The 25,839-nt window shown below is 40.9% G+C and overlaps 3 protein-coding genes and 5 long non-coding RNA genes across 14 annotated transcripts in view; 5 read left to right on the top strand and 3 right to left on the bottom strand.

Annotated features, from left to right (window-relative positions):
- The first annotated feature begins 1,152 nt into the window (after positions 1-1,152).
- On the top strand, positions 1,153-8,513 carry LOC130701398 (chorion peroxidase-like). Of its 2 annotated transcripts, XM_059497422.1 has the most exons (15): positions 1,153-1,387; positions 3,144-3,467; positions 3,531-3,695; positions 3,791-3,982; positions 4,052-4,248; positions 4,333-4,509; positions 4,627-4,705; positions 4,838-4,989; positions 5,067-5,194; positions 5,281-5,394; positions 5,456-6,198; positions 6,280-6,364; positions 6,435-6,705; positions 6,778-7,001; positions 7,063-8,513. In XM_059497422.1, the coding sequence occupies exons 2-15, from the start codon at positions 3,187-3,189 to the stop codon at positions 7,780-7,782; spliced, it is 3,528 nt and encodes a 1,175-aa protein (XP_059353405.1). In that variant the 5' UTR covers positions 1,153-1,387; positions 3,144-3,186; the 3' UTR covers positions 7,783-8,513. The 2 variants fall into 2 exon arrangements, with proteins under 2 accessions (XP_059353405.1, XP_059353404.1); XM_059497421.1 differs by lacking the exon at positions 1,153-1,387 and having other exon boundaries at positions 3,064-3,467.
- A 200-nt stretch (positions 8,514-8,713) lies between these two features.
- On the top strand, positions 8,714-9,424 carry LOC130701461 (uncharacterized). The gene is made up of 3 exons (XM_057523443.2): positions 8,714-8,739; positions 8,810-8,981; positions 9,059-9,424. The coding sequence occupies exons 1-3, from the start codon at positions 8,725-8,727 to the stop codon at positions 9,325-9,327; spliced, it is 456 nt and encodes a 151-aa protein (XP_057379426.1). The 5' UTR covers positions 8,714-8,724; the 3' UTR covers positions 9,328-9,424.
- Positions 9,425-9,970: 546 nt separating this feature from the next.
- Positions 9,971-12,224, top strand: LOC130701480 (uncharacterized). Of its 2 annotated transcripts, none has more exons than XR_009004058.1 (7): positions 9,971-10,018; positions 10,309-10,390; positions 10,736-10,830; positions 11,121-11,225; positions 11,408-11,512; positions 11,778-11,831; positions 11,913-12,224. It is a non-coding gene; the product is annotated as an uncharacterized LOC130701480 (long non-coding RNA). The 2 variants fall into 2 exon arrangements; XR_009004059.1 differs by having other exon boundaries at positions 11,747-11,831.
- Positions 12,225-12,944: 720 nt separating this feature from the next.
- Positions 12,945-14,060, top strand: LOC130701481 (uncharacterized). The gene is made up of 4 exons (XR_009004060.2): positions 12,945-13,016; positions 13,086-13,269; positions 13,332-13,676; positions 13,779-14,060. It is a non-coding gene; the product is annotated as an uncharacterized LOC130701481 (long non-coding RNA).
- A 1,797-nt stretch (positions 14,061-15,857) lies between these two features.
- Positions 15,858-17,121, bottom strand: LOC130701485 (uncharacterized). 2 transcript variants are annotated; one of them, XR_009421931.1, is made up of 6 exons: positions 16,983-17,121; positions 16,836-16,910; positions 16,401-16,770; positions 16,230-16,303; positions 16,068-16,170; positions 15,858-15,965 (listed from the first exon to the last, which is right to left on the bottom strand). It is a non-coding gene; the product is annotated as an uncharacterized LOC130701485 (long non-coding RNA). The 2 variants fall into 2 exon arrangements; XR_009421930.1 differs by having other exon boundaries at positions 16,978-17,115.
- LOC130701486 (uncharacterized) lies at positions 16,667-17,255 on the top strand. Its single transcript, XR_009004066.2, has 2 exons — positions 16,667-16,936; positions 17,016-17,255. It is a non-coding gene; the product is annotated as an uncharacterized LOC130701486 (long non-coding RNA).
- A 948-nt stretch (positions 17,256-18,203) lies between these two features.
- On the bottom strand, positions 18,204-20,956 carry LOC130701456 (uncharacterized). 2 transcript variants are annotated; one of them, XR_009422003.1, is made up of 7 exons: positions 20,778-20,956; positions 20,544-20,720; positions 20,302-20,487; positions 19,677-20,075; positions 19,334-19,612; positions 19,179-19,279; positions 18,204-19,114 (listed from the first exon to the last, which is right to left on the bottom strand). It is a non-coding gene; the product is annotated as an uncharacterized LOC130701456 (long non-coding RNA). The 2 variants fall into 2 exon arrangements; XR_009422004.1 differs by having other exon boundaries at positions 19,184-19,279.
- A 1,682-nt stretch (positions 20,957-22,638) lies between these two features.
- The window catches only part of LOC130701393 (obscurin-like), a 39,310-nt gene continuing 36,109 nt past the window's right edge, over positions 22,639-25,839 (bottom strand). For all 3 annotated transcript variants that reach the window (XM_057523349.2, XM_057523350.2, XM_057523351.2), the window contains 6 exons: positions 25,552-25,821; positions 24,150-25,487; positions 23,672-24,081; positions 23,479-23,604; positions 23,288-23,393; positions 22,639-23,220 (listed from right to left, as the gene is read on the bottom strand). In XM_057523349.2, coding sequence (XP_057379332.1) covers positions 23,092-23,220; positions 23,288-23,393; positions 23,479-23,604; positions 23,672-24,081; positions 24,150-25,487; positions 25,552-25,821 — 2,379 coding nt within the window. In that variant the 3' untranslated portion in view covers positions 22,639-23,091. The remainder of the gene's footprint in view (positions 23,221-23,287; positions 23,394-23,478; positions 23,605-23,671; positions 24,082-24,149; positions 25,488-25,551; positions 25,822-25,839) is intronic.

Below are 25,839 nucleotides of genomic sequence, written 5' to 3'. Positions count from 1 at the left end.
TTAATTCCGACATTGGGTTTCATTTGCTCGGCCGGAAGCGTGAGATCAAAAACAAAGAAAAGGAAAGTCAATTTACCATCTTCCAGTTGGTCTTTGCAGATGGAAATAGTACGTCGATGGCGAAAGCATGTTATGCTAAAGAGGCAAGCGCAGTTGTACTAATCAGTAACCACGTGAACCTTTACGACCATTGACTTGGGTTTTATATTACTTAGTTTACGGATTGTATTGATAGACGTTAGGGTAACACAATCTTTGTAGGTAAGAAGCAAGTGAACGTATGAAACGATGATCGACATCATCGTGATTATGCTTTCCCCTCCTCTATGGAGCTCGCTTTTCTAGCCAATGGCAACATAGGCCTAATTTCTGCCAGTATACCAAACAGTCAACGCTTAGTCGAATGGATTCACGCCCAGCTGGGCTTTACCGGCCTTGCCGTTATTCCCTTCGTAAAAATTTCGAGATTTTTTCATGCGCGTCCTCGGCTGTCGATGAATACCTTAACCTTTATTACGTCAACCAACAATACCCAAAAGATTTCTCTGCACGAGCTATTCAATGCGGAACATGATTTCAGTTTTTGTTCTCAAACATTTAACGTATTTCGTTTAGAGATAGGGCCTACTCTGCTTTCAACAAGCTGATGGATTATAGAACAGCTTTTCAAAAGTAAACTGGGTCTGCACGATTGAAAGCCGGAAGTCACAAGCCAAACTTTCTAGGGAAATTGGACGATGACATTGAAATACATTATCCAAATAACGGTGTTCTACTTGACGTAGTCGACACCTGAATTTTGCATCAAGTATACGTACGTGAAAGTTGAAGCAGTACGATGAGCAATATGGAAACCGGGATGGAAAGCGAATCTCAAAGTCGAACGGGGACGTATAGCAATAGCGGAGATAAAGCAGTTCTTTCGTAGGGCCATCGTTTAGAACTGCAGCTTGTAAATGGTTTAGAGAATGAAAGAATTGTTGTTCTTATTTCATTTCCTCAAATATCGCGTGATGGCTTTTCAATTTCCTTCTTCTTCTTTTTTTTTTTTTTTTTTTTTTTTTTCTTATTGTCTTGTCTGCGTCATCATAAATGATTTGTTACCATTTCTTTTATTTTGCAGGGACTTGTTTCTGACCTTTCAAATGATTTCTATCGTTCGCGATAGAATCTTTATCCGGCCGCCAGTGCAACCTATCCATTTCACTTGGGTTTTTCGAGAGGGCCACCGCTGAATTGGGAGAAAATGGCTGACGGGAGAAAGGTGAACGAAGCAGGGCGTTGCGTATCGACACTCAACGAGGAAATGGAGCGTCAAATGGAGGCCAGTACTCGCAATTTTGCCAGCTACCTTCACTCGTCGCCTGTGATACACTACAAAGACACGGTAAGTTTGAATTGCCGCCACCAATTTCCCACGCCCTGTTCCCACGCGCTCGCAGCTTTGATTTTGACGTTGACTATTGACTGCTTGCCCATCATTTGGCGTCCTTCCTATTTCGTACGATCGCCAAACTTTCTCGTTTTAAGGGCATCGGTAAACTGTGTAAACGCAGAGGGGAAAAGAAAAGAAAATGCTGGTCCGACACTAGTGGAAGTCTTTTGAGGTAAAGTGTGTAGGAACTAGCCGTGTCAAACAGAAACTCATCGGTGAGGTGAAATCGCAATAACAAGAAAGTGTTTTTCAATTTTTTTCATTTCGTTTTTGAGTATGACGAAACAGAGACGGCCGGTTTTCATCAAGCAAAAAGATAGCATGCCTACGGCGGAAAGACAATGCGTTGGTGACATTTCAGCTCGCTCTTTGGCTTCTTCCTCTTGTTCTTAGCTTAGTGTTCCCCTTCGTCGACGTGCAGCTAGTCACGTTGCAACGGGATCCTTTAGAAATCAAAGATGCTTCATAGACTGTTTTATCGCGTTAAAAAAAAAAAGGGGGGGGGGGGGGGAGAGACGGAGTCGGCCAGCGAGACGAATGCTGTTGGAGAGCTAAGGATGAAAGGGTAGTAGGCGGAGTCGGATGGATGGATGGATGAATTGATTCCATTCAGCTTAGGATGACGAAGAAGCACTTGCCGAACGACCTCAATATTTTACTATCTTGACGACGACAAAATTCCCTATGATAGCAATCAAGAGATTTCTCTCCCCCTTCTTCATTGTTATCATTTTAATTTTTACGTTGTTGCATCGCAGTTTTCATTAGCCAAGATAAGCCATCGTCGATCTAATCCAGTCGATGAAAGTTTGTCTTGACGTTCACTCGTGTAACTAACAAATTTGTCGCCAAAACGATTGATTTGACCAATCTTCGAGGGTCTCCGTCAGTGATCCATTTTCGTCTATCGTTGGGCGTGTGAAAAAACCTCGACAGGACTTCAGGTGTATAAGCCCCCACTCGTAATCATAGTGAGTCCTTTGTCATTTGGATTGAGTAGTGAATTGGAACATTTTTGTACAAGTTCCTTCTATCATAACCAATAGCCGTCAAGCGTTAATGAGTATATCGAATCACTGTATTCATTTTTGTTTGAATTGCACACGGGAACGTAAGAGAAAGGCTTAGCGTTCATTTCAGCGTGAATGAGGCATTCCATTTTAGCCTACTGGCCTGGTTTATCACGTTGCACTTATGCCTTTTGTTAATTGCTGTTGGCCTGCACGTGAGATAAAGCGTGATACTTTCTCGGGCTTGATCAACTGTCACATCTCGTCTCAGATTTACATAGCTTAGTATTGTTTTTCCTTTGTCTGCGTGAAAACAAAACGTGGCGACACCTTGACGACGATTTCTGGGTACATGTGCATCTCGTCGCTTGTTTCAATTGGCTCCACCCATTTTATCTTGCTGGATTTTACCAATTCGTTTTTATTCTTTGTCTTTTGTTGTCTTGTTTTATTTCACTCTTTTAATCTTTCTGACTGAGTGCGGTTCGACTATCAAGATACTCTCACTGGGCGCCAAACACGCCTCTAATAGCCTTAACGCTATCCGAGATATTACTCTTTGGCTATAAATAGTCTCAGCCATCGACAAATGCAGATCAATTCTGCAAGTGAGCTGCTCAAAACAACAGCTCGAGTTCTCTTTCGAATCGTTTCGTCCCTTCTTGTATCATTGCATATTTTTTTTTTTTCTCAAACAGTGACAGTGTTTTCACGTACATCATCTCTGGACAACAAAAGGAAATGACGACGTCAAGAATGTGGTCGTCGCGCATTGCTGTGCTGGCGCAGGTGTTGTGGACTGTCTTATTATTCGCACCTGCCACCCTGTTGGTGCACGCGGCCGTCTTGCATCCTTCGGGAGGATTCCAACCGTCGCTGGGACTCGGCTTAGATTACGGCAGGCTTGATGGGCCGGCTCCGGCTCTCACTGCGGATTACGATGCTGGCAAAGAAGCTTGCGCTCTAGTCCTTACGCGTTCCAGCCTTTACGATCATACCCAATCCATCTTCTTCGGCTCTGGGTGAGTTAAATTGAGGCCTCATCTTCAAGGGACTCTTCGATTAACAATAGACTTTTCTGTTAGGTCCGGTTACGGAGGAAATTGCATCACCTACGCGGCTGTTGATCACGCCCTGGCGCAAGCCCTTCAATACTTGCACATTGAAACACCGCAAGAAGAATGGATGCCGGAACAGTTGGCCACAGTCGGCGAAGTCTTTCTTGAAACAGCTCGCATCCTTGCCAGACGGTAGAGTTTCTAACAAGATTTGAGCCAACGCTGTGTAGCTTGAAGAACTTCATGTAATTCATTGAATCTCATCATGTATTGTTGCAAAATTAAAGGTATGCGCTGACACCGCATGAAATAGAAAATCAACTTCCTCTTTTGGATACCCACAAGACCAACTTGCTCAAATATTGCCCCGATTTCATGTCACCGCTCCATTGCACACCTGGCAAGTACAGGAGATTCGATGGGTTGTGCAACAATTTGCAAAATCCGACATGGGGTGCCCGTCTTACGTCCTTCACCAGGTGACTATTTCTCTTATTTCTCTGTGTTCAAGCACTTTGCTCGTTGCTAATCGTGAATGTTTTAAAAAGGTTATTGCCACCTGCTTACAGCGACGGCATATCAGAGCCTCGCATTGGTTACGGTGGCCTACCCTTGCCCGGAGCTCGTTCAGTGACATCGCTCGTTCACATCGAAGAAACCCTCAACGATCACGCTGCTACCACGTTAGTCGTCTCTTGGGGACAGTTTATGGATCACGACTTTACCTTAACGGGCACCATGTTGAGTGCGTAGATACGTCATCAGTATATCATTTCATGCTCACGATCCTCTGATTTTAATGTGTCGCGTTTCCGCTGTGACGAAACAGATCCGCTGAACCGTAACGAATTCGAAGAGTGCTGCCGACCACCTCACGGCTCCCCACCCAACAAATATTGTTTTAATATTGACGTTCCACCCAACGACGAATTTTTCGGTCGATTCGGCGTCCGTTGCATCGACTTTGTCCGTGGATTCCCTGGCGTTCGTCACGGCTGCCGACTAGGTTCTTTTTTTTTTTTTTGATTTTTGATTTCATCAACTTTCCAATTTCATGAATTGCGTCACTCAAGTTCTGTAGTTAACGTCTTTGTTTTTTCGTTATCTTTTTGTCGTTCAAAAGGTTCGAGGACTCAATTCAACCTACTGACTGCAACCATCGACGCCAATACTGTTTACGGTGTTAGAGAATCGTTTGCCAGGTAAAATCGCCTTTATCGGCACTTTCTTTCAGGTTTTTTCTTTTTCTTTCTTCTTCTTTTGTTATTATATTTTCTTATTTCCAAACTGATAAAAAACATCTGTTTAAATGATTTATTGTTGGGTGGCGAAAGGTCTTTGCGATCAGGTTATGGTGGCCATTTGCGGATGAATCCAGTGTTGAGACCCCTTGGACTGATGGATTTGCTTCCAGCCAAGACGGACATCCCCGACGAGGGATGCTCACATCGAGCCGAAAATGGCAACAAATTCTGCTTTGATGGCGGTACGACATATCAATATTTTTAAAAACTCTGCCAATACGCATTTTTTTGTTTTGTTTTAACTGAATTATTTAATTAGGCGAGATCCGCGTAAACGAACAGTTGATTCTGACGTGCATGCACACGTTGTGGGCCCGTGAGCATAACCGAATCGCCACACAGTTGTACATTATCAATCCGCATTGGGATGACGAAATCCTCTTCCAGGTGAGGTTTTTTATCAAAGCTCCCAAAGTCAATCATCACAAAATGGTGACGTTAATTGTTTTTTATTTATTGACGGATATCAACAGGAAGCTAGAAACATTGTGATCGCCATGATTCAGCACATCACCTACAATGAATTTTTGCCCGTGGTACTGGGCAAAGACATGATCGCCAAGTTCAACCTCGTGCTCCAAAAGGAGGTGGGTAACATCACGAAAAGCCAATTACTATCTGCTTCAATTCTGACACTTGCTTCTTCAGGGCTACTGGAATGGATATGATCCAACAGTGAATCCAGGTATCATGGCTTCATTCGCTGCCGCGGCCTTCCGATTTGGCCACACTATCTTGCCAACAAATGTCGAACGGTGGAGCAAAGCCCATCGTTACGTTACCCATACGCCATTGGCCGACCTCATCCGTCAGCCGTTCCAGCTCTACGAACCCGGAGTGTTGGACGAATATTACATCGGAATGACTAACCAGCCGGCATTGGCTTTTGACAATTTCATCACGGCTCAAGTGACGACCTTGTTGTTTCGTAAGCCAGGTGAGCGTCATGGCGTCGACCTGACGGCCTTCAATCTTCAGCGCAATCGCGAGGTTGGACTGCCCGGATACACTGAATTCCGCAAGTTTTGCGGCTTGTCACCTGTACACACTTGGGAAGATCTTCTCGGCTCGATGAGCAATGATACGGTTTATCGCTATGCGGCCACCTTAAGAACTCCGCACGACATCGATCTTTGGTCTGGTGGTGTGTCTGAAAGAGCATTACCGGGCAGCCTGTTGGGCCCCACGTTTGCTTGCATCATTGCCACGCAGTTCAGCAGCGTTCGCGTTGGAGACCGTTTCTGGTACGAACTGGGCAATCAACCCTCGTCTTTCACCCCTGCCCAGTTGGAAGAAATCCGCAAATCACGATTAGCTCGAGTCCTTTGCGATAATACGGATTTGATTCAGACTATTCAAACCTATCCTCTCGTGCTGCCCGACCATGAAATGTAAGCTTTATTTATTTCCCAAAGAAACAATTACTCTGAATGAATTGCCCATTTAATATTATTACCCTTTGATTTGCTTAGCAATCCTCGAGTCAGTTGCAAATCATCCATTATTCCCTACGTGGATCTGACCAAATGGGCTGAGCCCCACAATTCTCATTTACCGGTAACGATGCAATAAGCTCCTATTTAAGCCACTTCCAATATTTTATTTTTATGCTTTGAAAAACAAAAAGAAAACGCCTACCCTAGTACAACCTGTTCCGCACGGCCATGCACATGCAAGCACGGGCAACCCCAATAAGGACGGCATTACCGTCAACGAAGTCGCCATTCATATGTTGAGAGAGGCCCTCAGTAGCGGTGTCTATGCTGGCCAGTTCGCAGGTCCACATCGTGCACCTCTATATCCTCATTCGGGTAAAATCAAGCCAACGCCAACGCGTCGGCCAATCGTCCTCAGCCAAGAATACATCGACACCCTCAACAGCCACCTCATTGGAGCTGGTATTTTTTTTTCTTTGGCGTGTGTTTACCACATTGCATTTCTGTTTTCAACATGGGGCTTTTGTTTTTCAGGATTTCCGGGATTAAATGGCCTGTACAATATCCTTACTCACGTTCCAAACAATTTGTACAAACGAACGGCCAACTCGAGTGACTTTTTTGGAGATTACGCTCCTTATGCCCCAAAGCAGGCCGCTGAATATCGTACGGATATGGACGAAGTGGTCGAAACAGCTATGCATGGCCCTCTAAATTATAAAGGAAAATTCGTTGTCAACAAGTTCGTACCCATTGAGGTAAGCTTAGTTCAGTTGATGATATCCGCACAACGAAAAATAACGTTCCATGTCTACACAGGGCCCGTATGGCAAATTCGATTTGCAAGACTTTGTCAATTTAGCGGAACATTTGGTCAAGACTAGTAACCAGTTGCCTGGTGCTAGTCAAGCGAAAGAAACTGACGCTGTTAACTTCGATGCAGATTCGCCCAGTTTTCTCGACAATGTGGGAACGGCAAACGCGCGCACGATATCCAGCTCATCGACGTCCAATAGTGTGAAGAAACCCGCCATTTCTCCCAACACCAGGAAGTCGAACTACCGCAGCCGAGTTCGTAATGGCCGCTCGAAACGAGCGGAAAGTGAACCAGAGAACGTCAAGGGATCTGCTGAAGTGCCGCTTGATCTCTCTCATTTTTCGAAACCATCTAGACTTGACATATTCTTACCCGAGTACATTGTCGACCATGTCGAAGCTCACGCAGCAACACTTAAGAACAAGAGCCATGAAAATAACGCGAATTCGACATCTGAGGATGTCGATCAAGTCATCAAGGCAGAAGAAATCCGCGCTGCTGAACATAAAAATATTGAAGTTGATATTCAAAAGGCCGTTGAAGCCATGAAAAATCTAGAAGATTCGTACAAGGTACTGTACGATCAAATCGAAGCGGCCAGGAAGCTATTCCCTGATAACGACGACCCTGCTCACAAGACCTTGGAAGACATCCTATCTACGGCTTCCACACCTAGCTCTAACTTAGAAAGCGAAACTTTAACCACTACTGGCAACAGTTAACTTAAAACAGAACGTGTTTTTTTTTTATAATATTCTTTTATTTTTATTTTTCAGTCATCGTTCCTGCTTTACTCCTCATTCTGACAACCATTTCATGATCCCAAAATTTATTCTGTACATGCACGCGTCTCTTTCTTCTGCGTTGCCAATGAGGTCGATTGGCTTTCTCCCGGCTAACTGTATATTCGGCATCATGTCAACGTAGATCGTGTCTATTTGACCAGAAACATTTCGATTCATGTAGAGAAGAATGGATGCCGAATTATCTGAGTGTGGTTTGCGTATTAAGACATTTATTATGTACCGGGGCAACCCTTAATTTTTATCTTAGGCTGATTGACTAATCAATGATCGCATTAACGTGAAGAAATTGAAACCGATTGCACGAGGAACTCGAAACGCCAAAAAATATTAGGGATTCGGGGATCACTATATTGTCATGCGCGTCTCTTTCATTATAATTTTTTTCAAGAAAAAAAAACAGATGTACTATTCTTTCAATCGAATGGTTATATACACAGAATCCTATATACACGAAACCCCAAGAAATGTTACAGCCCATCTTCTAATTTGGTTTCAAATAAATAGAGCTATGATCGATATACGTAAATAGACCCTGTGGGGATCACGAAGAAATGGTTGTGGTTTATCATGGTCAAATATTGAATGTAGTGGGTGATACGTCCTTGTGTAACTCCCTTAGGAGCCAATAAATTCTTCGATCTGCGACACCTGAGCTTAGATGCTTGTTGGGACTTCCATCCTCCGACCTCGTAAAAAGATTTGGACTGCTGTTACTGAAATTACGAATAATTCGAAGCGAGGACACATCCCTTCTTATGGTTTAAATATAAAAGCTGTAACATTTCAACTGGCTTTATCAGTCATTTGTTTGCCTTTCGTCAAGTTAACACTGCATATACGGTACTTCTCCGGAAAAAAATGGACTGCTCCAAGGTAAGTCAAACACTTCAGTGTATAAAGCTAAGAATTTTTGAGGGGTTTAAGCTAACACACTTTTTTTTAGATTGTTATTGTCGCAATGCTGCTATGTTTCTTCGTTCAATTTTCTGAACTTTTCCGTATTTCTGGATCTCAAGCAAATGATATTAATATGCGAGAGGATCACACTATTGAGGATGCATTCATGGTTGCGAATGTCGTTACCCAGGATGAAATAGAAGAATTTCATCGTGCAAGTAAATCTCGTCTATTTTTTCTAGTCTTACACTGAGGCATTTAAAAAACAAGTTTACCTTTCACCTAATTGCAATAGATGGTTTTGCTACTCCGTCGATTGAGAATGAAGTTGACGATCAAAGCCCAGATGATGTGCAACAAAGCCAAGCTCGGTCGTTCGGTCATACTGTAGAGGCATTGAAATTTTGGAACTGGTCTGCTTTTGACCATTTCCGCCTTTGGATTGAAGAACGAAGGCGACGAACAACCACCATCAAACCTATTCCTGTCTATATTGTTAATAATCCCCATGAATCGATTCCTTACAACGGCATCTATGCCTCCCGTCCACCTTACTTCAAGTAGACGAGGTGCACTCTCAGCTCACCTCAAAATCCCTCAACGTTGACATCGCTCAATAATCAGAAAATGTTTGTAATGTAAATGACGTAAATTTGCTAAAGGTCTTAGCATATAAATATAAATAGTTTTTGAATAAAAGTTCTACTGAAAAATACAATTCACGGCTTTTTGCTTTGTATGGTTAACTTGAATCAACATATAGCCACTGAGTTTAAGTTATTATTTTAAAACCCAGTTTACTTTAACCTATGCCCCGATTGGCTGTATCTAGAGGACGCGCTCTGCCCTTTCCGAACAAGAATGAATCATTTACAATCTAGGTAATTTTCAAGCGGTTCGGTTCGATAAATTCGGTGTAAACTGATGCGCACCTAGCCTACCTAAAACCTACCTAAAAAATGGCGGCTCCAAATCAACCAATAGAGCTTACTTCTGAAACCTGAATGCTGATTGGACGATAGGCATTTAATACTTATGCATTTTGGTAAAATTGGAAAATTCAAACGTACAAATTTAAAATTATGCTGGTACTTCTTTCATTAGAAAATTCATAAATGTTGACAGTTTCGTTAAATTGCTTTTCAATGCAAAAAGCTTCATGGCAACGCTGATCAATTGCTTGCTGTTGAGTTGACGAAAACGGGGATGTCACTTCTGCTGTGCTCGTTCTTGGTGGTAGTAGTAACCAAAGCTAGTAAGTTACAATTTATTGACTAAGTTGTTAGAAAATTGTGGTCCGTTTTGCTGAATATATTTGCATAAAAAATGCCTGGTTTAAATGTAAACCTATTCAATGTTCCATTTACTATTAGCAATGTGCAAATGGTTCATGAGAACATGTTTTTAATTAATGGTTTTGTTAATTCTTTTTTGACATTTGACATGAGATAGTCAAGTGATTATTCATGGTTACTAAATTGAAAGAGGTTTAAGATTATTCTGTATTTAGTGCTATACCACATTTCCCCCTTTTGATTTTTCTAGAATCACAATGGATGTTTGGCCAATTCTTCGGTTCAAGAGGTTAGGTGGTGATAAGTTTTGGCCGTTTTTTGTTGGATGTTAGGTAATTCTTAATGTTGATACATTTGGTGTTTAGAGATAATGATGGGTGGTTTGAAAGTTTGTATTTTTTGGGGATGCTGTTAAAGAAACTTAGTCTGCTTGCTTATTTGCACAGTGTGTAGACCAACTGATTGTCACTAGATCTTTATGGGTATTTTTAATTTATTGCTCCTCTAGCTATAGTTGAGGTGCATTTTTCTTTTTACTGGTATGCTTACCCAACCATCAGTTCATTTATAGCCCAAATGACTTTGTCCTGCAGAATTTAGTTTATTGTTGATGACTTTCAAAACACTAGTTTTGGCTTTTCCATTATTAACATGTTTGTCTGAATTTTTTTAATAAGGAAGGCTTTGAACTGATGCTGATCAGTTAACTAATGGAAAATCACAGCTACAAACATGGTCTCGTCACCCTTGGTAGCAGTTCTGCAAACAGCCAGTAAGTTGCAATGATTATTGATAGACTTTGATAAGTCTTGCACATATCATAGGAAATGTGTAGATGGCGAGATAGTGTGATTCGGTTGTGTATTAGACGGTCAAGTGATGATTTGTATGGTTACTGAGCTTAGTAAGCATGAAAAAAGACTTTGCTTGAACTAGGGCGAACTGATGACCTCGATTGTTGATTCCGATTTTAGTTTATTGTGCTGCTCTGGGCGTGTTGAGGGTCATCATTGTGAGACAAATGAAATTTACCCGATCTCTTTCACATTTTCTCCTTTTCAGAAATTGCATCGTGAACCCTTATTCAATTCCTAAATTGCGTGGAGGAGCTTGGTTGTAGCATGCTAGCACATTTGCCAAATTTATCGCTGGAATTCATCTACCTTGGTAATTTGTTATTTATAGGCTTTAGTGGAATTTTTTGCAAATGATGATACATGGGTGGTTCGCAAAAGTTTTAATGAAATTTATGATTAAAATAACTCCTCGCAGTCTGATGTGGTTCTGTTACTTGGCATGAAGGTTTACAAGTATTCGAAGATAATTTTTTTCCCCACTATTTTGTCCAGGTGTTTTCCGAGTGTTGTCAGTTCCTGCATGCTGTACTAAGGTGCTTCAATCACAAATTGAATGTTGGTGGAACGTACCATAGATCAAATCATTACGTTTCTCAGGTGAGTTTTCAATTGCATGTGAAGATTTCTTTTTTCTGTTAGCGCCCTTCTCATAGAAACGGCTTTAGTGGATTGACTTACCTCTGCGATTCCATTTTGTTTCGGGGCTGAAATCAACAAACGAGGGACAGACACTCAAGTAACTTGAAAAAATTACTTGGGTCGATTCGCCTTATACATCAATTTTCTTACGTTGCTTCCGAATAATATTGTTTGGTGAAATTATCTTGATAGTGGGACTAATGGAACTTGTCAATCTCCGCAGATCGTCCTGGTGAATGAGTTTGTGTGCAGTAGTTCGGCGTTTCATGAGTATGAAGTAAGTTCGAGCATAGAATTCATCTGCTTGACGGTAATATTTTATTGCTGTGCTTATTCGCCGATACATTCTGCTTTCTAGGCGGCCACGAAATTCACCATCAGTATTCAGATCATCGTTATATGATGTACTTTACGTCTATCCCGAATGTTAGTGTAGTCGTTGTGAATTGCTTGTAAGGTTGTTTACTATACACGCTATGTAGAATGACGCTGTTAAGGCTAGCGATTATGTACTGATCTTTAAAGTGCCTATAATTGAGAGAATAAGTATTCCTAATACAAGATTGTACATTGCATCTTCATCGAAGCCATGATTATGCTTCGGTTTTACGATGAGTGTTTGGATAATGGCGTCAGTGCGAGAACATCATTTCTTATTCAAATGTTGATTGTCACAGGGGTTAACATATCGTAAATCTTCGTTCAATCAAGCGGAATTCTTTTGAAAAATCCTGTTATAAAATTATTTTCCAATTTTGTTCTCATCTTAATCAAATATGCTAAGATAACAATTTTTAAATGATTTCATTGCAGGTAATAAACGTGTGATATATGACGTTTTCATGGTTTTCAAAAATTGGAATGGAAGGGAAATTGTAAGCAGGTGCCTAGTATGGCAATCCGTTTTACACAAAAAAAAAAAAGTTTCGCCAAAAAAAAAAAAAAAAAAAAACTTTCAGTTTTACACTTTTTTCTTTTTTCCGACACGTAGCCATCTACCGCTCAGACTCGTTATTACTAGCGTAGGCAATTTCAGTCCATATGATGCCATTCGCAGTTAGTTCATTAGCGTGGATGGAGAATAACGCATGGCTGGAGGAACAATTGAAAAATGGATAAGATAATACAACAAAAGGATGGTAAGTATAAACGTTATTATATTGGTTTTCAATTATTAATTATTGTTTATTAGATCAAATTATGAAGCTGCAGGCCCAATTATTGGAACAACACAAAATATTAGATAACAGCAAAGCTAAGGATGGTAAGGCCTAATACGTAATGATTCTATTTATTTGCTTTTATTCATTTGTGTTTTGTAGCTCAAATTTTGAGTCTACAAGCTCAGCTAGGGGAAAAGAACAAATTGGAACGGAACAGTTTCCAAACAGTGAAAAAGGTTTTTCCAAACTCATCCCTAACTGAACATGAGGATGAATTGGCATTAGGTGAACACAGTCAGGTACCTAAACTTTTCAAATAAGAATTCAAAATAAGTATAGAATTTAACAAACAATTATTTATTGTTTAGTTATTCAGTCTACCACCTGACAGTGTGTTAAAGTTAAATTCTGTTAGTGCTGCACTAAAAGAATTGTTAGTAATAAGTCCATGCAGCGAAGGAAGTGAACAATTGTGGGACCATATTTGGGCTGAAAATGGGTGTGGTACGGAAACCCAGAAATAGCACGAGTTCAACATAAAACATGAATTAGGTACTTTTCGGTTTTTTGTCTATCGAAAAAGTATTTTTAATGCTATTATTTTGCATTCACAGAATTTTAGTGGGGGATCAAGTCAAGTCTGGAAGTGTTACAGGATGGAAGAGTGAGCCTACAGTTGAAAAACACTGAAAGTGCATTACCATTAAGGTATGAGGTAAAGTAATAGAGTATGCAAATTGTCTAATGAGAAGTACCATCTTGTGTGAATGAATCCTGTGTAACAGCAATCCTTTATAGTTCTGTCACAGCTAGAAGCCTCAAATAATTCTGCTTCTCTTGCTAAAGAACAACTTGTCCTTTACGTTCAGAGTGTTGGTGAAGCTGGGTACTTAAATGGCCCTAAAGATGTTTCATTTCGTTGGCATTGCAGCGATGAACATCATACATGGACTTTTTAGGTATGAAAGGAATTTTCTTGAAAATTTTTTGAATTTATGACAAAGCATTTCACCTGCTTTTTGCCAACCATGTCTAATCTAAAAAAGAAATTTATCCAATAGGAAAGGATTTTCAGCATACTGGGAACACAACTATCAACAATGCAACATTCTAGGGGTGCTATTTTATCATTCAAGAGCCTTATACAATGATTTTCATCTGCAATTTGTATGGCCTTTCCCAAGCTTCTGCCAGAAGTTGAATCTATAAGTCATGTAAGTCACATGAGCAACAATTGAGATGCTTAATGGTGTTTTTCTTTTCTCAGCATAGGTTAATAGTAACATGGGATCTGAAAAGATTCTTGGTTGGGGCAAGACACTGAATAAATTGTAATGATTGAATGGATGACATGACATTTCTATACTTAATCTGGATTCCCGAGACGGTATTTTATATTTAAAATTGAAGTGCATATCTGGGCTCCCTTCCTTTCCGTAGCCCCGTTTCCCCTTGACTCGTAATAAGCCCGTAGGGGGTCATGCCCCTACTGTACGGTATATATAAAAACAACATATACCGAGGTTTGGAGGGCTCTGGCCGGAAAGGGGACGTGGAGGTCCGCTTAGTCCGATGATGTGTTCACGGAGGGCGACGTGGCTACCCACAAATCCGAACTAAAGGTTAATCGCTCCAGTAAAAATGTTCCATATCTTCGGCTCTTCTTCCGGCTTCTCTTAGCCAATCACCGGGTAATCTCCCCGGTGGGTCAACAAGGCAGTGTCTCCCCCTGCCTGGGTTGACGGCAACTTTTGAAAGGGCTATTGTGCCTTTTTAAAGTTGCAAAAATAATTCTAATGTGCAGAGAATTGTCAATAAAAAAATTTTTAATAAAATTTTTTTTTGCTAAATTTGTTTCTTTCATTGTCTGTGTTCAGCCATTACATTTATCAACTTTTTTTTTTTTTGCTTTGCTTTATTTGTTTTTGTCACATTTGACGGTAAGCATTGTTTCCATTGGTTTATCGTTTATCTGTAAGTATTCAATTATTATTTATTACACCCATTGAATTCTTCAACTTAGATTCAAGGATCAACGTGTAATGCATGGATATTTTATGAAGTAATTTTGTATTTGTATTTTATTTTACTCGTATGGGAACCGATCCCCAGACATTCAGCGTGCAAAGCCGATGCTCTAACATTGAGCCACGAGATATATATAAATTCGTTATTATCGCATATCATACGTTATCGTCTAGGATGTTTATGCAGTCCTTCACAACTATATGTTTATCTGTCTATTGCTTTCGTCGGTACCATAGCTCTGTGGTAGAGTCTCTAGCTACGATATCTGTTACCCTGGGTTCAAACCTCAATAGATGTTTAAAAATGAAACCGAATAAATGTAGAAAATAATTTTTTCAGTATTGCATATCAGTTTTATTCTAAGTGTAAATGCAAGTCCGCAAGTGACTAGAAAAAAGCCAACTTATCATCATATGATTCATGGCTCATTGGTAGAGCATCGGCGCGGTACGCCAAACATCCAGGGTTCGATCCCTGGATAATAATTGAATGCTTACAGATAAACGATAAACCAATGGAAACAATGCTTACCATCAAACGTGGCAAAAACAATAAAGGTGAATTGAGCAAACCAAAATAAAAAAAAGAAAGTTGATAAATGTGATGTGTGAACGCAGCGAACACAGGCAATGAAAGAAACAAATTTTGCAAAAATATTTAATTTAAAAAATTTTATTGACAATTCTCTGCACATTAGAATTATTTTTGCAACTTTAAAAAGGCACAACAGCCCTTTCAAAAGTTGCCGTCAACCCAGGCAGGGGGAGACACTGCCTTGTTGACCCACCGGGGAGATTACCCGGTGATTGGCTAAGAGAAGCCGGAAGAAGAGCCGAAGATATGGAACATTTTTACTGGAGCGATTAACCTTTAGTTCGGATTTGTGGGTAGCCACGTCGCCCTCCGTGAACACATCATCGGACTAAGCGGACCTCCACGTCCCCTTTCCGGCCAGAGCCCTCCAAACCTCGGTATATGATGTTTTTATATATACCGTACAGTAGGGGCATGACCCCCTACGGGCTTATTACGAGTCAAGGGGAAACGGGGCTACGGAAAGGAAGGGAGCCCAGATATGCACTTCAATTTTTGAATTTTAAATACCATTTGGGGAATATGAATAAAGTGTAGGAATTCCATGTTGTCCATCCAATCATCACAATTTATTCAATGTCTTGCCCCAAACCAAGAACATTTACAGAGCCAGCGTTACTTTTCACCTTAATTTAAAAAAAACAAAAAAAACATTAACTATTGAACAGAAAATTATGTAGGTTAGATATAGTTAGCAAAAAAGCAGAAAATGCTTCTTGTTTACTTACATGCCCCTTTCTACGAAGATGAGTTAGGCTTTGAAAGGTTATTTAAAACTGCAACTTCAGGAAAACCATCCGACTATCACCAAATAAATCAAGGTTTCCCTGCCTTAGAAAATTTCTCGTGTTTAATTAGAATGTTAATGCAATTCTAGATAAATCTCCTACCACATTGGAAATGACTTTTTCCCATCAAGCTGGTGCCAACGTCGGTTCTTTAAATATTGCATATCAAACAAAACCTGGAAACAAAGCAGAAAGTAACCAGAACTTTTCAATAAGCTATTAATGGTGTGGTATGCTGCACAACAAGTTTTCACCAAGAACTTGTGCTTTTACCTTTTAGAATTCAACTGCACATTGGTAACCATCTTAAGGAGAAAAACGATTATGACAATATGGCACACTTGGCGATATCCTGGGATTCGGCAAAGCATTTCCAATTCGCGAGGCAACCATTATTATGGCAACCAAACTCGATATAGCCCCCTGACAACGAACAAATTGACAGTTCAGTAGAGTACTCAGTAACAAGCAATTCCTCCGCTAGATGTCTTCTAAATATAGGTACTTTAAAAAATTCACAATTTTTTGTTTCATGGTCACAAGAAAATACTTGTTGCAAATATGTTCGTTTTTGTCTCTGCAAGTGTAAATGGAGTCAATGTCAAGTGTTCCATGGCTATAAGGATAGGCAGTATTCAAAGTCCTAAAATAAATGTTTTATAGCATTAACCTACAGAAAAAAGTTAACAATAGAATGGGCAGCATTACCAACCAATCACCAGACAAGGAAAAAAATTCTTCGAAGCAACTACAAAGCTACATGGCTGCCAATATGTACTGCTCCTATTTGTGATAACAATGTATGAAAGGTAGTATCAGCAAATGGTTTTATTGTTGTTTTGTTTCTAACCTAACCTTCAAATGCAAACCTCCCTTTTTCTTTGTTAGTGATGAAGATGGAATTTTCTGTCCTACTTGTGTCTGTCATAGACTGTGGGGTCCACCGTTACAAAACTCTACATCAGCAACAATCGTTTCTCACTGCTCAGAACCTGCAAATGTCGTGAATGAAAACATTTTTAATTAAAAATAATTGTAACACCAAGGCATTATTAAACGACTTGCCTAACTAAGGAAACCGCTGGAACCACGTTTGTCTCCACAATCCTGAAATGATTGAAATGAGAAGCTTTGTTTTATTTCATTAATTCTAATTTTAAAAAAAGTACAAAGCCTAACTGCATGGTTGAGCAGTTTGGCTTGATGCCTTTTTTAAAAAGCAAGAAGGTAGCAATAACCATTATCTCAATGTGCCTGTCGTGCTTACTTTTAAGGACACAAGTTACCTTCCATGATAGCAAGCAAATAAATTCTTCTTGCAATCATGGCATGAGATGAAAATAATGGCAAAGAATAATACAATAGTGGAATATGGAAGAATGATATTGCCACACATTTATGATCCTTCTTAATGGCCATCTGGCATGGAGATGAGAGAACGAGGGCCAAGGCACCACGTCTTGTTCACAACTTGTGATATTCCCTAAAATTTAGAAAGAAACAAACAATGACTCAGCATGAAAAGAATTACTTCTTATAGTTTCTTCTTAATAATGTGCCATTCATTTTGTAATTTAAAAAGGTGTTTCAAATATCGTTAGGTATTCTCAAACTAAAGTTTCTTGTGGAACAATGTTTTTGTTAGAATAAGAAGCAATGTCTTTGGTTAACAATGTTTTCTTGACGAAACATTCACTCAAATATTACTTTACCATTGCTGCATGATGTGTCCATTATTTCACCCGTCAGATGCACACCACATGTTTCACACACTACAACGAACTAGCAAATGGCGACTGATAGCGGTTCACAAAATTGAAGCAACGTTACCATATATTTCAAAATGGGAGGCGAATTCAATTTAAGACACAACTTTTTAGTTTTCTCTCGCACAGCAAGATACTATGTAAAAACCAAATTAAAACAAGGAGATGGCTGGTTGTCTTTCGGGTTTACAATGGTAAGTTTTGTATTGTTGGGAAAGGTAAATTCATGTTGCGGCTCTCGTGCAGTAGGTCCACCAACATCAGTAACACACACACACAAATCCGTGCCAATTGTGAAATACTTAACCAACCGTACCAAAATCTGTATTTCTTCAAAATTATTTGGGCGTCGCTCAGAATGAAAATTGGACACAAAATTTAAAGAACAAAAATTATAATCAAGTGAGCCTCAACGCATGGATGGGAACACGTAATGAGGTCAACTTGGGGAAAGAGGTACAGAAGTGAACCCAAAAGCAGAATAGAATCCGATATGTGAACAAATTATTCAATGGGTAAAAAATTATGGGTAAAACAAAATAAAAATAAAATAGGTAATTCATTGATGGGTCTTGCTGTTAGATGTTTCTAGTACGTCGAGGTGGAGGTGGTGGCGATGAGGTATCCTCCTTAACAAGCTCAGGTTCGCTAGTTGTTTTCTTGCCACCACGTGTCCGTTTCGTGGCCGGCACGACCGGAGATTCATCCGCCATTGTTGCGGCAGATACTGCCGGGCCCTTCTTTTGTCGTGAACGTTTGGCGGCCGGTGCTTTCTCTTCCTCTTCTTTGGCTGTAGCGGCCAAAGTCTCAATGTCGGGGTTGCGTTCCAGCTGGAGAGAGACTTTCTTCTCGGCCGGTGAAGCCGTCTTCCGCACCGAACGGGTGGATCGGACTAGCGAATGCGCCGTTTCGGGCACGTCAAAATGAACTTTGAGTGCGCCCTTTGCGCGAGTAGATCGTCCACTTTTGACGGATGTGACTGGTGATCCATTGTTCGCCTACGGCTCATCTGGCACGTGATTGGCGTGGATGTCGGCAGCGTGTCCTTTGCCTTCGTGTAACATTTCTTCATCATCCAATCCAGCGACGTATTTATTGGCTTTTGTTTCACCACGACACCTTTTGCCTTCCGGCGCTTACTTCTCCGGAACGGAGACACGTTTGACAGCACGTCGACGTGTTGTTTTCTTCGTCACCTCGACATCGGCTTTTATTGTTCATCTATAATAAGACAGTAAAACACCATTAGGCATAAAAACTCTTAATTCATATATATATTTCATACCTTACATGATTCGTGAGTTGATTGCTAGCATATTCTTCTGACAGAAGCTTCGGAAGAGACATTTACGATTTTCGTTTACGCTCACCATGGATGCTGGTAGACTAGACATTTAAAGTTAAGACACTTTGCCCAATTCCAACAGTTTTGATTCTTACTTGTAAGTTGTTATTGCACGAGAATGCAGCGACGAAATCCGCCGTCTTTTTGTTGTCGACAAAAACGATAGTCTTGGCATCACCGAGATCTTGTAAAACTTCGATCAGCTTAGCTCTCTTGTCTCTTTTCGAGCACTGAAAAAACAGCTGTTCAACATCCGGATTGGTGCCACCGACAATGCCTGTTGTGACGAATATGTAGTCTTCCATGTACGTCGCAGCCAGCGCTTGTACGTCATCTGGGAATGTAGCTGAAAACATACAAACACGACGGATTCCCTACAGAGAAACAAATAGTATTACATCAGTCAAATCTCATACTCAAAAGCCATCAAGGACATACTTTCGGATGCATCGTTGAATGATTGACAATTTTTTCAACATTGGGACCGAAACCCATATCAAGCATTCGATCAGCTTCGTCCAAAATTTAAAACCTGACTCCCGAAAAGTCAAATACTTCACAGTCGAGAAAATCCTTGAATCGCCCCGCGGTCGCGACAAAAATATTGCACCCAGCTTGAAGATTTGACCGCTGATGGCTCGTGAGAGTTCCTCCATATATAATCACAGACTTTAAAACCGAACTGTAGGAGAATTTACACGCCTCGCGGTGAATTTGAATGGCCAATTCACGAGTGGGTGCGACAATTACAACTTCTGGCTTTTGCCGCATGGCATGAGACGCACCAGCAACGCTTTGTTCGAACAATATGTTCATAACCGGTACCAAGTACGCCGCCTGCATGAAAAAATGTAAAATTTTAGATGACTCAATCAACGAATATCACGAAGGGTTTGTTGAGTATCTTAGATGCAATTGGACCTTTTAGTAGTCGCAATCACCGGCGTGCCCACTCAAAATTACTTTTACTTCAACTTACCCAGTTCATACCGACCCATTCGAATCAAGTCAGTACGAGGGCATCAAGGTTTCAAAATTACACAGCGTTAATTAATTGGATTACCGTTTTGCCGGAGCCCGTGACCGCACAAGCAATTAAACCTCTTTTGGCAAGAATAACTACAACTGAAGCTTTCTGAACAGGTGTTGGTTTTATGTAGCCAGAATTCTTAATGTTTTGAAGTAGTAGTTGGTGCAGGCCGGCTTCTTCGAACGATGTTATGTATTGAGGTACATCTTTTCCTGTAGCCTAAAGCAAACCCAATAGATAAGTTTTAAAAAATATAGTTCCGAGAAATGGCTTACATGGAGGACGACTTTATCAAAATTGTTAAAGCGTTCCCACACAGACGATGCCCTTAAACAGTTCCTTTTCATCGCATGTCACAGCTTCTGGATGTATTGCTCATGTGGCTTTCCATCTTCCGTCAATGCGCTGAAGAGATTCGGGCAACTTTTCGAGGTGTGGTCAGCTTCATTACACTAGGAGTAAAACAATGAACACTGGAACATAAAATATTTTTGTGAAGATATAATTACATTGTAACAGTTGCTGCCACCAATGCTTCCTCCTTGAGGAAAATCCCTTGCTACATTGCCCTCTTCTTCGTTAAAAATGAGCACTAAGAAGATGTTTTTTTGTTTTTTGTTTATCTCATGGCAGGTACGACTTCCACCACCGCCGCGACCCTCTTGTGGACAATCCTTCGAGAAATTTCCCCCTTCCCCATACTATAAAAAGCACCAAGAAGTTAAGTTCGAACACATGTTTCGATATTTACATCTTACTTTGTGACGTCAACGGACCACTACCGCCGCCCCCACCAGCTAGTGGACACTCTGGCAAAATGTCCTTCACACTGTTAAACAAAAGCATAGTTTAAAGTAATCACACTAGGAATACAAGAAAACACTTAACTTGTGACTCTGGACAGAAAAAATGTAGATCAGAATGAAACAAATACGATTATAGAGAGGTCAAGAAGTAAAATCTAGCGAGGACGGTCTATCTAGCAAGCAAAGGTAGACAGCAGACTACACGCGTTAAGCCAATCTAAAAATATACCTGAAAAAAAACTGTCCGATGAGCCACGGTTTAAGGCGCCTCTTGTGGACGCAAAAGTCATTACGAGAAATTTTATCCGCCACAAATTAAATGTTTTTAAACATTTAAAGTACTTATCCAAATGAAAAGTTAACTTAAGAAAATTAATATGTTTGAGTAATATAAAGACGTTATTGTGTATTATTTTCACAGCGCAACAACCAATAATGACTTTATATTACTCAAAAATATTATTTATACCTAAAACAAGCAACTATTCTCATTGCTATTAGAATTACATTCATTATAATTGCTGCCGCACAAAATGGAAAGTTAATAGTTAATAGTAATAATAATGAAGTTAAGTAAGTAGAATATAACAAAATAGTTATTGTATAGTTATATTTTAATAAAATAAAGTTTTTAATTAAAAAAATTATATATTTATATGGCTAGAATGCGTAAAGTTGTATTTAGAAAATTAAATAGGAATCTGGCCGATAGATGGCCATAGCTGTAAAAAAGAAAAAAAGGCCGAAATTTTTTTGATTGGCTGACCGGCAACTTTTCAAGGGCGTATTTTGCCTTTCAGAAGTTGCAGATCATTGACTTGTGTAAAGAAATATCAATACAATTTTTTCAAATTAAATTATTTGCTAAAGTCGTTTTCTTTATTGTCTGGGTGGTTGCAATGTACAGACCGTTACAACTTATAGTTGGCAGCTGTTTATTGTCATGCTGAGAATACCTACTTTGTTGCACTCACCTACATTCTAATATCTGCACTATAACTTTTCCATAGCACGCATTCTCTCGTTTCATCACTTTATTTGCTGTATATCTATATGCGGAATAAATTCCATTCTACTCACTTGGGAATCGAAACCTAGACACTCAGGATGCGATGCCGATGCTCAACCATTGAGCTGTGAGATATATAACATGTCTTACTATGTTTTCTAGTAATCGGTAAAATAATATTGTCTAAGCAATTTTTGAAAACTCACAAAAGTATTTATTAACCTATTTATCTAGTGTGTAAGTTCAGTATCTCAGTAGTAGAGCATATGCTTACGATACTGGTGGTCTGCGGTTCAAAACTAAGAATGAAATTTAGGATGTCAAACGACTCAAATCTACGGGAAGTTGGATCTGTTATTCGCATGATGTTAAAGTTATTCTAAGTGAATTTTTTGTTTTTCTAACTGAAAAGGGAACTAGAAAAAAAACAAACAATGTATACGACTCACAGCTCAGTGGTTGAGCATTAGCGCGTTACGCCGAAAGTATAAAGTTCAATACGTATAATCAAGAATTGATTGAATCATAGACTTATTAACAGATGAACCCAAACCGTTTTTTTTTTCGTTATATATTTTCAATCATCTGTATCCCATAAATTTATAGATATCCAACAGTCAAATTAATAATACCAATAAAGGGGTTCTCTGATTGATCACCAGTTTCTAACAAATTTCATTGCTTAGGCAGAGTCTTGTCAGTTTTTTTTTTCAACTTCTTACAGTTATGGCTGAATAAATGATACTGATAGTTGGCGTAAGTCGAATTGAAGTGACCTATTGTTTCCTGTTGGCCAACTGAAAGACTAGTACTGCAAATGACAGCTGCTTTTTAACAGGGAATTATCTCGGCGGTAAAAGTTGTCAGAAGCTGTGACCGTGAAAGAAAAGTTGTGAAACTACCGTTACATACCATCACGTGACACGAGCGTGAAAATTTTTTAATTTAAAATCAGTATTGAATCGTCCTCGGCAAAATGATCTCTTTCTGTTGACTTAGTTCCTGTCTTTAATACGTTGTGAAGATGTCTGTCTCGCAGCTGGTAGATCGACCAAAGCCCAACCCGAACGAAGAAAGAAGTTCTTCACATTTCGTGGCTTGTTGACTTCTCTGCTGATGGTACTCGTCCGCGTAGGCCTGTAGATTTGATTTGGTGAGGTTCGAACGAGAATCATTGGCGATTGTTGTAGTAACAATAACTTACCTTGAGTCGGTTGCCGAGGAAAGAGGCCCGTTCGCGCTTCTTGAGCATGTGCTCGCTGGGCTGGAACCAGCGGTGCTCTAAACATTCTTCCGTTGTTGGTCGCTTGCTGTGATGATAACGACGATTATTTCAACATGAAAAGTATCATAGATTAGTGATTATGAATAGCTTCAAAATAAAGCATTGTATACCTTGGCGCCCGTTTGAATACCAGCATAATGAAACGCGTAGCTTCCATACTAATCTCTTTATAGAGCGGTTCGAACCGGAAACGAACGTACGTGATATTTTGCTTTGTTTCCTCATCGTTCTCGCCGCTATTATAACAACACGAAAGGGAATCTTGACAAACTTATACGTACAGTAGAATTGTAGCATTAATACCTGAACGGCGAAACTCCCGACAGGAGGAGGTAAGTGAGGACGCCGAGCGACCAGACGTCGCTCTGCGGGAAGGCCGGCTCCTCGTTGAGGATCTCGGGCGCCGTGAACGGCAGATAGGAGCGGTCAACAGGAGCCATAGTTCCACCCAATTTGGAGGTATGTTGGGCGCAACCGAAATCACACAACTTGACATCGATGCTGCGGGCTGACATGAGTAGGACATTGTCCGGTTGCAAATCTAGATGGCTCAATCCTCGCCAGTGCAGATACTGCAGCCCGTCCAGTACTTGCGATATGATCGAGACTACCATGTTTTCGGTGTATTCGTGACGTTGCGAGAGGCAAGTCAAGACGTCGATACCTTGCAACTTCTCCATTACCGATACGAGAAATTCACCACTTTCGTAAGCCTGTAAGAGTAAAAAGATTATGTTAAAGACGACAAGAATAAAGATTTAAACGGCGTGCCGGTTCGTACCTGATAAAGGGAAACGATGCGTTCGTGACACAGACCCCGCAAGATATTCATTTCTTGCAAACTGTCTCCATCTTTCTTGACGATTTTGGCAGCGTACATTCGATTACCTTCTTTATCGGCGCATTTGGCGATAAGCGAAAATCGGCCGCGGTTAATTTCGGCGATAAATTTCAGATCATCCGTGGGCGGTGTTGTTTTCACAGGCTTTTTCATTTCTTCCATCTCCACGGTGTAGTCGGATGCCGGAGAAGCATCAAGGGGTCCAGTAGCGTCCAAAAACAACTGCTGTCCAGATTCGGTCAACTGTTGCAGGTACTTCATGGCTCTCGTAACGGCAACCTTAGGGCTGCCTGCTTCTTTGGTAGATACCGATTCACTGCTAATGCTTCTATCACTCCAGCCAAACTTGTTACGAGCCGCTAACCGGAATTGATATTCAGTGCTGGGGCTTAGATTGCGCACCAGAAAGAATTCGTGGTCGATGTTGTCGGCTACATCGGACCACTCGTTGCTCGTAGACTCCTTTTGCTGCAAACTGTAACAGAGAACCGTAGAGTTGCCATCTTGTCTTGGCACCTTCCAGCGCAAGAGAATTTCGGTATCGGAGACATCCGTAGCTTCCGGGCTATCTGGGGCCATCGGGATATCTCCCATGACCAAACGAGCTTTGGCCACAGTTTGACCGACCTTGTTTCTAGCAACGGCTTTGTAAATACCACAGTCGTAAGAGTGGGCCGGTTCAAATTTCAGGATCGAAATGCCCGTATCGGCGCTGTAGCTAATTGTTATCCGATGATCGGGAAGAATGAGTAGATCTCCCTTGAACCACTGGACGGACGGCTGGGGCTCGCCGACGGCCAGACAGGAGAACTGGACCGACTGGTTGTCTACCATGGCCACCGTCCTGGGCTTCTCGCGCATGAATGGTATGTGTCCATTTCGTTTCATCTCCAGCATGGCATCAGCCTCGGTGTGGGCTTCGTCACGGACGCCCAGCTCGTTTTTAAGCCGACGATTCGGATGGTAGTATTGCAATGGGCCTGTGTCGTTGGCGTAACGGAACTGACGACGAGCACGGCGAGCTTCATCGTCAATCTGCTCGTCCATGAGGTCTGTGAAGCGACGTCGTTCGTAAATCATTGGCAGAGCGTAATCGTTGTCTTGCATTCGCATAGCGAATGAAGCGCTCCTGTTGCCCGCCACCTTCATGTACTGACGCAAACGAACTGGGAAATCCACGTCACGTAACTGCAGCAAATACGTGTCCGGTCCATACTGATAGTGGCTTTCACTGGTTGCTAGACCACTGTCGATTCCAGGATGTTCGAAGCTCTTCATCTAAATAAATCCAATTATGCATTACAAGATTTCTGATGATCAAAAATAGAAGTCTCGTTAAAACCTCGTTCTTGATTGATGGACGGCGAGGTGGTTCAGGTGTCTGCCTCGGAGTGTATTCCTCTCCCGGAGGGTACACCATGCACGACGGATGCGTGAAGGCGCCACTGAGTGGACGACGCCTATACCAAGTGCGGCAAGAAGCGTTGCCGTACCAATCGCGATAATGGCGCTCGTAGTAGGTCTTGAGTCGTTCCGTCGGGATATGATAAGCCCCCGGTCCATCGGTTGCAAATCGTCGGTCTGCTTGTTTCAGCCATGGGTGTTTTAGCGCCTAATGAGTCCAATCATA

Source organism: Daphnia carinata, chromosome 10 (assembly GCF_022539665.2).
Source record: "Daphnia carinata strain CSIRO-1 chromosome 10, CSIRO_AGI_Dcar_HiC_V3, whole genome shotgun sequence".
Lineage (NCBI taxonomy): Eukaryota > Metazoa > Arthropoda > Branchiopoda > Diplostraca > Daphniidae > Daphnia > Daphnia carinata.
Note: the sequence above shows the minus strand (reverse complement) of the source record. Positions and strands in the feature narration are given on the sequence as shown.

Excerpts from the sequence above, each read along its gene's own strand:
- LOC130701398 (XM_059497422.1), top strand. The coding sequence starts at position 3,187 with ATGACGACGTCAAGAATGTGGTCGTCGCGCATTGCTGTGCTGGCGCAG. Across the intron at positions 6,199-6,279 it reads GTGCTGCCCGACCATGAAAT|CAATCCTCGAGTCAGTTGCA; the intron begins GTAAGCTTTATT and ends TGATTTGCTTAG. Across the intron at positions 6,706-6,777 it reads CAGCCACCTCATTGGAGCTG|GATTTCCGGGATTAAATGGC; the intron begins GTATTTTTTTTT and ends TTTGTTTTTCAG.
- LOC130701461 (XM_057523443.2), top strand. Across the intron at positions 8,982-9,058 it reads AGAAGAATTTCATCGTGCAA|ATGGTTTTGCTACTCCGTCG; the intron begins GTAAATCTCGTC and ends TAATTGCAATAG.